This window comes from Calypte anna, chromosome 2 (genome assembly GCF_003957555.1).
Source record: "Calypte anna isolate BGI_N300 chromosome 2, bCalAnn1_v1.p, whole genome shotgun sequence".
NCBI classification, from domain to species: Eukaryota; Metazoa; Chordata; class Aves; order Apodiformes; family Trochilidae; genus Calypte; species Calypte anna.
The window spans coordinates 23,774,672-23,788,215 of NC_044245.1; the positions used below are offsets into that span (position 1 = coordinate 23,774,672).

Below are 13,544 nucleotides of genomic sequence, written 5' to 3' on the forward strand. Positions count from 1 at the left end.
CTTCTTTGTGACTGTTCTATGATTTAAGTTCTCTGAAAAGAGCTAGCACAAAAGAGGTGCCCCGACTGTGTAGCCAAGGAAAGTTAATTTTTCAGTCTTAGCCCTCAGAGTAGCCAAAACCGTTTAAAAAAAAAACAAAAAACAAAAAACAAAGCTCTAGAAAGAGTAGCACTGAACAGCAATCCAAATGACTACATGTCCTTATCCTCCAGGTCTGTGGGCAAATGTCTGGGATGGGCAGTGAATGCTACACTTGCTGCTGGCTATGGTGATGCCTCCAGCCGTGATCTTAATAGGGCAGGAGAAGTGATCCAAAAGCTCTCCCCAGAATACATATCCTTCACTGAAATTCCCTGACAAAGGCAGTTCTCTACCCTTTTCGCTCTGAATTTAATTTTTTAAAATTATTAAACACTTGAGGGAAGTGAGTGTGCTTGTTTAGCATAGTACTTAGTTGTTTGGTGACGCCCTTTAGCATTCTTCCAAAACACAAAAAATTAATTTATAACTCTGGAACAACAAGGAATGCATTTGCCAAGTACTTTAATCTCTTGAATGAAGCTTAGAGGAAAATATAAAACATTTGAAAACTATGAATAGGTTTTCTTCCGAGGCAAAAGAGCAGAACAGATTTAACCACCGGGCTTACAATATGCACAGTAGTATATGAAGTTATAGTACCAAATACCTCCCCTTCCAGAACTGCCATTTTTACAGCAGAAAATAATCATCTTTTTCATAGAGAGCAAAAGATCTTTGTAGCACTATGTGCAGTGTCATTGAATTAAGTATGTATGCTCAGAGTAATAACAAAGTTTTCATCTGAGGTTGAGAACCAGTTCATGTTGTTCTTCACATCGAAGTATTACCAATGAACTATGCAAGTGCTCATGTTTAGAATTAAATCACATGTAATAATGGACATAATAACTTACAAACACCTTTATTGCATTACAGGGGCTCTCAAGCTGTTAAGTAATACAGTTTGCTAAGTAGACCCACAATACAAGTTTGAGAGCCCAGCAGTAAAGAGCTGTCCATCTTCCAGCAGTTCAGCTTACTTCTTCCATGAGGGTTTCTGAATAAAGTCCATTTCCATCATACAGTTACCCAGCCTTTTAAAATTTAATTTTACTGCATCACTCTTTGAAGCATATATTTTAATTTGTTTTTAGTACATCTCAGACATTTTTAGTGATCAAATTAGAGACTGCAGTTAAAGATGGCTAGCAAACAGACCCTAATGGTTTCAAAACACAAACATAATTGTTAAATCTCTTTCCACAAAATGCAGTTAGGAGGAAAACAATGTACCCACACACATATAATCTGTATTTCCCTATATAAAATGGAAATGCGGAATATTTTAAGAATGGAGTATAAAGTGTAACTCTCTCAACACTAGATTGCTACAATTAGAGTTGGAGTAAAAGATCCATTTATGATGTGTGAAGGGTATTAGAAAATTAGCCAGGAGATTACTTCAGGTGACATATTAAAAGTAGTTTCAGGAGAAAAACAGTTCCATTATTTATGATACCTAAAAATCAGTGGTAAAAAAATGAGAAACCAATTGTTAAAGATAAGGACTCATAAGAATACAGCAGTGTTGCAATCTGTAGTGAGATTTTATTAGTAGATTGTAATAACTCAAATAGAAAATACCAAAAGGATTCCACAGATAAATGATGCTAAGATTGATCAGTGCCCTTTTCACAGCAAGTATCAATGAACAACTCCTCCATTAATGAGTACTAAGGAAGGTCTGACCATCATGAGCTGTAATCAGAATCTTTTGTATTATATGGCAGTGTAGAGATAAGTTATCAATGTTTGAAGTAGTTAAAAACAAACCCCTGTGACTTCACATAAAGGATATACATCCTTATCAATAAAAAATGTGTCTTTGCAAGTCTCTACAGGATTATTTTGTACACATGAACGTTTTTAAGGGTTCTCATTGTATGAAGCCATCACTCTGGAATTTCTAGAGTAATCTACTAAATAGTGCCACTCCAAAATTTCCTTTCTTTCAGCTTCTTCTGTGGGCTCATATAGTATTTTATGAAAAAAATGTCTAAAGTTTCTAATACATTCTTAGGAAGTATTTCCTTCATTACTTAAAAAGATAAAATTAGGATTCCTAAAAACCACGGGATCCAGAAATCCCTACTGGGTTTGTGGAGTGCTTCAGCTGAGATGATATTATAGTTTGTTATTCAAGGAAGATAATTTCCAGTGTTTGACTTATAACCAATCAGTTAAATATAATTATGAGCATATCTGTTCTTCAGGATTAAATACTAGGTCCTAAAATATACATCCAAGGTGTGGGTGTAACAGAAAAGTTATTTCTTTTTATCATTTATCTGGTCTTCAGGAATAGAGTACTATTGTGCTGACAAAGCTACTTGTTTTACAACTGCAGTTCAAAATGCAGTTCAGATTCAGTCAATATGACTTACTCTTTGCTTCTATTTTATGTAGCATGCTTGTGCAATTACAATAACGCATACACCCAGCTGTTTGTATCCCTGTCTCTCTGACATGTTTTTATAAGTGATCTCTTCTGTAAGAAATTAAATAGGTCAGTGAAATCCCAGCATACTATGAATCAAGTAACTCATTTATTTCAGTGCAAACCATTAAAGTTCAGATTGTCCTTTACTGAGTCATGCATGATCAGCAATGGAAGGGTGTACAGAAACTCCCTGAACTTGGGCAATCATTATAAAGGTCAGGCCAATCAAATTCCATTTCTCTTCTGCTTTTCTTGCCTTCTCAAAAAGGACAAAATACCCAGTTCAGAGTTGCAGCGCCATTACTCTTGGCAAGCATGAAGCTTCTAATACTGGAAAGCTCTTGTTTATTTTACTGACTAGCTAACAGAAGAGGTCCTTGTGGGAGTCAGTTACGGTTTTGGATGCATTTTATGGAGTTTATTACGAGATCTAGAATGTAGGAAGTATAGTATATTTTTAGAGTAGGTGTCTCAATAAAATCATTTAGAAACACAGGGTATTCAGTCTCCCCATCTCTTCTGCTTGTTATCCTCAAAGGATTATGCACACACTAGGTTTAGATCACAAACTTTCAAGGACACAACCAGTCTTTCGCTTTGTATTTATGTATGTAGGCATGCACATGTGTGTATATTATCTCTCACTGGAGGGTCCTGGATTATGTACTCCACATAAAATCAAAATATGGGTAGTAAATAATTATGATATATGATCTTAATGGTGGTTATCTGTTGCCTCTGCTGTTCTGTATCATTCTCCAGATTTCTGAAGACAACTGCCATTTGGAGGACATATTCCTGAGCACATACCAGTTTTACCTCAAATACTTTAAATCGTTTGTTACCTACCTTTTATATAAATAAAACCATGTGAGAAGAATTTTTTCTACGATCTTTCTGTATCCATTCTCTATACATATCCTCCCACTTGTTTTTCTCTTTCTACGTTTTCGGCATTTTCTCTGCGCAACAGTAAAAAATATATTATTTGCTGCCCTGTGTTAGCTTTTACAAATCTGGGCATTGCCATCTGGGCATCTGACTGTAGGTGACCCTGCTTGAGTGAGGAGGGTTGGAAAAAATTACATATGCAGGTCTCTGTCAACCTCACCTGTTTTCCATTTCTGGAACCTCTAAATGCATATTTCATTTGTCTTACTCATGACTGACTTTTCAATTTCTGTGAAGGTTGGTGTTGCCTCAGAAGACCTGCAGTCTGTTCTGATCACAAATGTATCTCTTCTTACTATCTTATGTCTCGATGTATTCTCCTCCAGTTGAATTCAAAGTTAATAGATCTCAGTTTGTGTATAAAGTTAGCCTCAGAGGATTTATATGCAATCTATGTTTACCTGTTCTTTCTCTCTCTCCCCTGAAATCCTCAGTTCAAATCTAGACATGCGTTCTTAAACCCCTGCCACAATATTTAAGGTTTAGTCAAGTAAAAATTCAGCTGGATTCTGTGAAAATCTAGGTTTTTGAGAGAGAAAGTGGGTGAATGTTAGGCTGAACAAGGCCTCCAACTATAAGGCAGACTCTAGAGATAATGTCTTTAAGATTTTGGAATATACAGTGTTCATATTATAAATACCACAAAATGTCAGTGTCTCCATTTAACTTTGCATGTGCATTGGTTTGTACAGTGAATAAATTCTGTCAGATCTTGCCTCACAGTTGAGATTATGGTCAGCAACAGTGTTTTGAATATTTTCAATTTAGTGTGGAATTAGAGGCTAGCTGGAAAATACTGCTAGACATAAATTGTCTTTCTTCTTCTTCTTCTCAAAGCCCTACGAGGGTCTAAGACTACAGGACCTGCGAAGGCTTAAGGATATGCTGATTGTGGAATCTGCTGACATGCTCCAAGCCCCACTCTTTACTGCAGAAGCTCTACTTCGGGCACATGGTAATTCAAAAACTTAGAGAAACTTTTTACAGCAAAATTAAGAGTTCAGGTTTATGTTTATTTTTTACTTTGAAGTGAAAGAGAAGTAATGGTTAATCAAATGCTAGGAAACAGCTCACACAGTACTTCAGGAAAGATAGCTGCAGTATGTCAGAGAGCATTGAGGGAGACAGAGAAGCTGATAGGAAAGTGACTCAGACTAGGAATTATATTGGAAGATCTTTTAAGTTATCTTAAGATTTCCTGTTATAGTGAGGGACACAGAAGCAGCACTTCATGATTTTACATGTCAAAAAAGTCAAATTTATTGTACTTGGTTTTGTCACATAATTGGTTTTCTGCTACTGTATATTTGTGTATAAAATGTGCTAAAATTTTGTTTATTTAATTGTTTCTGGTGCAATAAAAACTATCTGACCATTGTAATTAATGGTTGGAAATTTCTTTTAGGGGTTAAAGCTTATGAGTGTATATCCTTTATTTTCACAGTACCCTTTTAATACAGGGTGTACTTTTCTGTGTGTGTATCAGTAGTTAGTTTAATTTCACCATAATCAGTCTTTGCTCTTGTCATGTAGTTTAAACTGGAGTGGTTAGAATGGGGATATACTGAATTCAGTGTGTTCACTCCAGACAAAAGTATCTCTCTGAATTCAGTGGAAGCTTTAGGATTTGTTTCAGTGATTCAAAACTTGTGCTTACTGAAGCATCTACATTGTTACTGTATGCAAAGAAACAACTACTCAGGCAGTTAATGGTTTGCAGGCTCATCACCATATTGCTGAATTAAGCTTTCAAATCCTATTATTCCCTGTGAAAGTAAAAGAGGGAAGACTGAAGGAGGAAAATATTATTTCAAACCCACAATGTTTGGCAGCTTTGATGAGGATCTGTGGTACCTGAAACTCATCTTATTTACATCCTTTTCAATTTTTGATGTTTGTGTTCTTTTTAACACTGAATTAAGGCAACATGAACTTGAGTCAGTCAGATGATATTTAAGGTACAGTCTTTGCACATGTTTTTTTAATGTTGGTAATTTAATTATTATAATATATTTATATTTTAATTCTATTTTGGATTCTCAGAATACTCTCATTAAAAACTACTACAAAATATTTGACTAAGTGGGTAGGCAAATTCTATGACCTTTGCAGATATTTGGAACAAAATGATGGCAATAGTGTTCAAACTTGCAGCACAGTCCATAAGAAGCACAGGAGTGGTGAAGTTGTGGAGAAAACTGTGTAAACTGTGGAGAAATGTCTGCCAGCATCCATCAAGCTGGAACTGAAGGTTGAGAAGAACTCAGTCTGTGCTGGAAAGGTCATTCTACTGGTGTTGCCTTAGTGATGTGGCAGTGACTTAATGCAATAAGCCAGTTCAGTGAAAGCAGCAGACAAGTTGGGAATCATGAGGGAGTAAAGTCTTTGGCCTGTAGCTGCAGTCATATACTGGAAATTATTCAAACAGAATTTATTTTATTTGAAATGAAGGCATAAAGTTGGTTCAGCCTCATAAAGGGAGTAAGTGAGCTACCAAGGCTTTACAAAGGGAGATGATTTTGGATAAAATACATGCAGTTCAGCAGTTACAACTACTTCATATTTTACTAAAGCTCATAAGTTAGTAAAGAAAGCACAGAGGAATACATTTAGTAGTGTGTCTTAATCCTGGCTGATTTTTAAAGATACAGTACAAACACAGGAGTACAACAAGGCATTTAGCAGATTTTATCTGTACTTTATCATCAGTCATTTCTCCTCTAAAAGGTTATAAGCTGAGAGTAATTTGAAAAATAATGATACCATTGATCATTATTGAAGTGTAAATATGTTCAGGGTCCATGTCTTCAGTCAAATGAAATTAAACTAACCCATTATATGTTTTAGCTTGGATAAGTAAGCACCTGATCAGTAAATAATCTCTAGCTCGAAGGCCATTTTTCATCTTTGGAGGGAGCAGATTTTAGTATGAAAGCCATAAGGGAGAGTATATTTATTAAGTTCAGTGCTCAGAACACGTATCTTTTTTTCCCAGCATTAATACAGTATTTACTATTTATCTTTTTCATATCAAATCTAAAATTCAATTAAAATAGCACAGATTTTTTGTTAATAATACTGCGTTCCCAGTGGGAGTACCCAACAATAATAATTAAAAAAAAAAAACTTTAAAATATTTAGTTAAAGCTATAGGAAAAAATCGGCAAATTTCACTTCCCTTCTGTAATTCTTGTTCATCTGATCTGTGATGTGTTCATGATTTTAGATTCAAATCCATATAGGAATTTGATAGATTTGTATGTAAATGAGATTTTTAAAGTATTTTTAATAGAAAAATCTCAATTCTTAAGATATCTTTAGTATTACTCTTAGGAGTCAGAAACGGAGGGCATTTCAAATAACGATTAAGAAATATTTTATTTAGTTTTAAGATCTTATATAATAATTTGTTTGACTCATTCGCATATGAATGGAAAGTGTTAATTATGAATTAAAGTGAAATATTAAGGAACACTTTATTACACACTAAAATACAGTAAGGATACGTTAGATATTTTTTGCCATCAGGCGAGATTTTTTCTCGTTTCCCTAGAAGTACATCACTCTTACATGCAGATAGAAAGAGTAGTAACACATAAGGTTGCAAATCTTTTTGTAATCCAATCAAATCTCAGTTTTCTTCCTTCATTTGTAGCACTTGGCTTCATCTTCTAAAAAAAACCAGGAGTTGGATCCACATTGAACAATCACTTTTTTTATAGAAAGGAAAAGCACTGAAAATTTTATGGTGCAAGAGTGTTTGTTTTGATCTGTCTTTTCCAGTCACTGCAGTTCTAGTTTCTCATTAAGTCTCCTAGTAACTACAGGTGCTGTAAATAAATAATAAAAAATATTTTGCCATAAGACTGATATTACAAGGAAAGGAGATACTTGTGATGCAATTATTTACATAAATAAATTGTGTTATGTATTATCTTGCAACTTATGCTGTAAAATTTAGTGTCTAATGTTCCCTTCATGGTATTTATTTGTTTATAAACGTTTTAGCTTAGTGTTTATATATCCGTTTGAGGGTGCAGTTACAAAATACATTTGAAACACTGTCAGCTGCTTAATTTCCTGTGTCTGTGTATTTATTGGAGACTGGGACCGGGAGAAGTTACTTGAAGCATGGATGTCTAACCCAGAGAACTGCTGCCAGCGGTCAGGGGTGCAGATGCCGACTCCCCCCCCCCAGTGGATACAACGCCTGGGATACGCTCCCCTCGCCGCGAACTCCGCGCACCACTCGCTCTTCTGTAACTTCCCCTGATGAAATCAGCCCCTCACCAGGAGACATTGAGACAGCTCTGGTAAGTTTATAAATAGATCTGAAACTAGCAGGGCAAAAGAGCTCATTCCTATCCATCCAACTGTGCTGTCATCCCATTCTGACCAGACACTTGTAAAAGTGTTCCTCGTTCCAAAGCTGGTGAATAGGGAAGATGACTCCCTGAAGGTTCTATATAGAAACACAATCGAGCATCTGGCTGCTGATACAAAGCACTCTGTTTTCACCTTGGCTGTTGCTTACAATGTAGCCTTTTAGCCAGCTACAGTCACATCACTGCATTTGTCTCTTTTGAGCTTCTCTTCCCATAACATACCTAACAAGATGTTCTCTGTCATTGTATCCATTTCCCCGAATGTGCTCAATGCTGTAAACCCTGCCTTTTGAATTTTTTTTTCTTTAGAAAACAAAATTCTCTTTCTCTGCATTTTGAAATGTCAGCCCTCAAGTGTACTGTAAGTTTATAATTACTTTCACTATGTGTGGGCTGCTTCAAGCAGTTTACAAGGCTATTGCAAATTTGAAATATGAAAGCGCCTTTCATTAAAATCAGTTTGGTTCTGTTGGAAGACAGAGTTCTCTTTTTAATAATCTGCAGCTGCAGCATTATAAAACTTTTGCTCCATGACCTAAGCATTTTTCTGTAATGCTATATGCAGTCTCACAAATGGATCATCCCTAGATCTCAAATTAAGATCAAGATTTTGTATTACTGCGTAGAAATCTTTTATTTCTTTAATTGTAAAACATTGAAAAAGAAGCTATATAGACAGAATAACATTGTTGTACATTTATGTTTCCAGTTAAATATGGTCTTGGAATGTTTCCTAATTTAAATGGGTAACAAAAAAAATACAATCTTCTGTTTTACATTGTGTTTTGGTTTTTATTGATGGTCCATAGGCCAGGAATGCAGGACTGGATGATTATTGCCATTCTAGATTTAGCATATCTAAATCCAAATCCAGAGTTAAATTTTTAGTATTTCTGTTAGCTTAAAAATCTTTTAAAGATCTATCAAATCGTATTTTTTATACTGTGGTCATTAAATAGTACAGTTTTTCTCCCATTTTGGTAGAAAAATGAAAACTAAAAGCAGTAGATAAAATAAAACCAGAAGCTATGAAGCTTCTTTTCAGATTTTGCATTTACATTTGATATTATAATTAAGACTATTTGAGTAAATGTCCTGTACTTTGTATTTTGAGTAGAGGACTTAATTAAATTCTTTATTTTACAGTTACATTGTAAACAAAATTTTAAACTCATAAGCTTAATAGTGAACATTTTTGATGTAACGTCAACTTCTAAAATACTTAATTTTGGCAAGACAATAAGCTGAAAGGGCTGAAACAACAGTAAACGCCTTAATTGAGCTTTACCCTTTTTAAATGACATCTTTTTTGGTTTGTTTTTTGTTTTAGCTGTAACACAATTACATTAAGAAGTGACATACCATAGGCTAACTCTTTTTAAATGTTCTGTTTGTGTATAATATCTGGTGCATTGAAATTAGAAATTGAAGTAAGTTTTCATGGAATCTTGGTTCCAAAGAAATTAAAATCTTCTTGTACTCCTTGAAAACAGAAATATTTATTTTCATGCCTAATCACAAGGAATGAGTAGTTTAATCCTTGTACTTTAAAACATCTGAGAATAAGGGTCTCAATATTCAATATTATTTTTTCTGTGGTACCTAGTTCTATGAAATGCACCAGTGATATCTTCTGTTGGAATATTTGCAGCTTAACTTATTCTTTATTTTGACTGAAAGCCTTAAAGTGTTTTTTAAAAAGGAGTGTTTAAGTAGATTATTACTTAATAATAATCTTGCTGCTGTTGCACAACCAAATTGCTTCTCCTTGATTTGTATCCAGTTGTGTGAGATGGTAAACATTTCCTGTAGCCTTTTGACTTCTCCAAGCTCCATTTCTGGTTGCTTGTGAAGCTGATGAAAAATTCAGGTCTCTTTTGTCCCTAGAACTCTTAACTGCAAGGTCCCAGCACTTTACAGGGTAGAGCACGTACTGAGTTGGAGGATGTGATGGAAGGCACCTAAACCTATGCTTGTTTGGATAGGGAGGTGTAGAAACAGAGACACGTAATATTCACCATTTCTGTTTCTGTAGCTTAAATGACTTTTTTCTGGCTACAGTTAGATTGTTTTTGCCCCTGCTGAGCATATGCTTAAATTTCTGCTTAGATTTTCCAATTTAACATCCTGTGTAACTGTGTGAAAGGCTCTGGAGTACTTCTTAATCAGTTTTTTTCCATCTACAGTGTGACATTTGTATGTGTAATATTTCTGTGTTTGAAGACCCAGTGGATATGCCTTGTGGACATGACTTCTGCAGAGCTTGCTGGGAGGCGTGAGTATATGGGCTTTTCTTATCTTTGGAAAAAATTTTAAAAATCTAATTTTGAAGAGGAGGGGATGGATACCATAAACAGCTAAAGTTAAAGTACTGTTTGGGTTCTGAAAACTTTATGGTTTGACCCTGTTAAAGTGGCCCAAAGGGTCCATCAACTGTTTCAAGTTTACATAGAGGGGGTTTTGGTGCTGAATCAGCAAAATTGTTAGGCAGACAAGACTGCATGTAAATGGATGAGCCTACTTTTGATTTGCCCAGTGTTTGTGTGGTGTTGGTGGCATTGGGGTTTATGCTTTCTAAACTAAGCACGTGCTTGTTTCCGTCTCTTAGTTCACCATACTACACCTCGGCATCATGAACTGATTTCTGGTCAGAAAAGCAATTAAAATGCTTTCTTATGCTGAAGATTAATAACCCAGGAGTAGATTTAGCTTAAAAGTTCTATTAATGTAATGTTGACTGCAGATTTTTTTTTAAAATTCACAATAGTCATGCTGGTAAAAAAACCTCAGACATGGATAATTATGCTAGTGCAAATATTAATCATACTTCCCAGGAATAAACACAGTGCCTTTATATTCCTCTTTGTCACCATTCAGGAGATTGTACTACCTCAACTGTACCACTGAAGTGTCTTGTTATAGCATCACATCAGCTGCATATATCCTGCTGCAGCTGAGCCCAATTTATGTGAACCCAATCTTGTTATGTTTAGGGAGAGCACTGTGTTAAAGAAGGCAGTTCTTTTCAGTGGCAAGAAAATTAATATTCATGCTTCTGTTGTCTGGCAAATTGTTATGTAGTGATGTGGAAGCTACCAAGAGATCACTGGCTTGACATGAGGCTTCTAATTTGGGTGCTGGACTATGTGTCCTGCAGTTTGTGCATGCACTTAGAGCTACAATTCAGTGTCAAGCAAGTGCTGGCAGCGCACATCCAGGGTGGGATTGTTCTTTCTGAGCCACTCGTTTCTAAGTTACTCAGAGCAAAGCCAGGACTGAGTTGTCCCACTTTAAGATACAAATCTAAGATATGATGCATTGGCAAGTACCTCTAGCTTAACTATTGTAGGATCCCAGATGACTATCTTAGAATATCTGCCTGTGCTTTAGATGATGAGTATCTTGACTGATACTTGAGTTACAGCTTTTGAACTAAGCAACATTGTGCACTGTTGGTTAAGGTCCAGCTTTCAGCACATTTGCAAGCTTGTTTTGTCTTGCATTCTGCTCCTTAAGGACTGTAAGGGTCTCCGTTTAGAAATTTGTTTCCAAGTGCAGACCTATTTTGACTAGCACAGTTGTAAAAATTAATTGCATATGAAACTAATTATTTTCTAGAATAATTACAGTTATATGTTCCTTTTCTGATTTAAGTCGTAAGTAATGCTCAGTTTAATTAAATATTCCATAGCTGTCTCTGGTAAATGGCAAGAACTGGAACCACAGACACATAGGGCTGATAGCATAGTTGTTGGTTCTCACTTTTGAACCGTGACAGTGGGTTTTTGGTTTTTTTTAATTATAATGTTCATCAAATCCCTAGGCCTTTTGGTTAAAACTTAATGAATGTGAGTATCTGTGAACCTAGTATAAGGTATTCAGTAGTGGTTTAATTCTTACTTTTATTCACAATTACTGACTGTCAAAATTCTGGCAGATTTTTGAATCTGAAAATTCAAGAGGGTGAAGCTCACAACATTTTTTGCCCAGCATATGATTGTTTCCAGCTTGTGCCTGTAGACGTCATAGAAAGTGTGGTTTCCAAGGAGATGGACAAAAGATACCTTCAATTTGACATTAAGGTAAATTGTCAAACTGTTCTTGTAATTTTCAACTGTATTTGATTTTATAAAAACTGACAAGTTCCACATTAAATTCTGCAATGTGTTCGTAACTTTCCAAGTAGAAATTAATAAATTAGTATGTGCACTGAATTATTTCCTGCTTACACGCTATAATATGTTTTATATACCACTGAGAAAAAGGAAATAGCATTATCTTTATTAAGTACAAATGCAATATTTTCCATAATGTGTAGCTTAATGCAGTATCAATTAAATTATGAGATCTAAACTAATGTTCATGACAAGTGATATGAAGCTTTTAATCAGTCAGACTTGTTTGTGTTGGCAATCTGAAGTTTTTATGAGATTTTGGATTATTTTTATTACCAAGAGGCTGTTTACATTCAGCAACAGTATGTTTCCATTTGTTTCCATTTGAAAAATTTATTAGTACAGGTGAATTACTTTTTTTTCCCATCCATATGGATATGATTACTGTGTATAGGAAGAGAAGTAGAAAAACTTTTACTTGGTCTTCCTGTTATATTTTTAATGTATTTATTTCTATCATTGTAACTTGTTTTTAAAAGTAATCTTTTAATTTACCTTTTTTTTCTTCTGTGCCAGTGTTGTAATGAATTAGTCTTTGAGATAATGTACTACTTTATTGGTGGTGGCAGTGCTAAAGAGAGTATAGAAATATTTTTTGCTTTACAATAAAATACTTTCTCTATGTGACAAGTGTCTTTAATACACAGCCTTACACAGTAAGACTTAAATGACCCAATCCAATTAATATTTTACATTTTCATATTTTAGTTGGCTGATGATCAGCATAGATTTAAAGCAAAGTAATGGAAGTTCCTTTACCTCCTCACTTACTAGATGTAAGTGGTACAAAATAAGACAGGCTACATTAACCAAAAAAAGATTGGAGGTAAATAGCTGAATTAGTCTAGTTCTGATTTCAAGATTATTGCAGGTGGGATATATTATGGGACTTTTGTTTCAATCAATAAGGTTTTACTTCTTTTCAACTGCAAGAGTCTGTTCTGTATTGCCAGTGCTTATGTAGTAGAAGTTTACAGTAAGCCATATCACAAAGGAATTGGCTTTCACACACTGAACATTTTGTTTGGGATATGACATCTACATTTTAGTATAAGTCTGGAATACTGTTGTTATTAAATAAAAACCCACATATTTTTTAAGGTGGAGATTAATTTATTCCCTTTTGAAAACTATTTTTAGAAGCCAGTCAAAGTAGCTACAAGATTGTCCTTAAGCTTTTTGGCTTTGTTCCTTCAAATGAAGATTATGAATACAGATTGTTTTATATCCATGGTGACATCTGATCTTATATGATAAAATATTTTCTTTTTCCCTCCCCAGGCCTTTGTTGAAAATAATCCTGCTATTAAATGGTGTCCTATCCCAGGCTGTGAAAGAGCAGTGAGGCTAACAAGACAAGGATCAAATTCAACAGGATCAGATACACTTAGCTTCCCTATGCTAAAAGCCCCTGCTGTAGATTGTGGAAAAGGACATCTTTTCTGCTGGTTAGTATTAGAAACTACATCTACATAAACTCATGGCTTTTCCAAGGATTCATTAAAACGTCCC

General features: G+C 34.9%; 1 protein-coding gene across 1 annotated transcript in view; it reads left to right on the forward strand.

The window, feature by feature from the left end:
* The window catches only part of ANKIB1 (ankyrin repeat and IBR domain containing 1), a 55,957-nt gene that overhangs the window by 25,960 nt on the left and 16,453 nt on the right, over window positions 1-13,544 (forward strand). Inside the window, 6 exon segments of the mRNA XM_008494140.2 lie at window positions 4,310-4,427; window positions 7,576-7,658; window positions 7,660-7,785; window positions 10,044-10,132; window positions 11,795-11,939; window positions 13,314-13,480. Of these exon segments, the coding sequence (XP_008492362.1) occupies window positions 4,310-4,427; window positions 7,576-7,658; window positions 7,660-7,785; window positions 10,044-10,132; window positions 11,795-11,939; window positions 13,314-13,480 (728 nt within the window).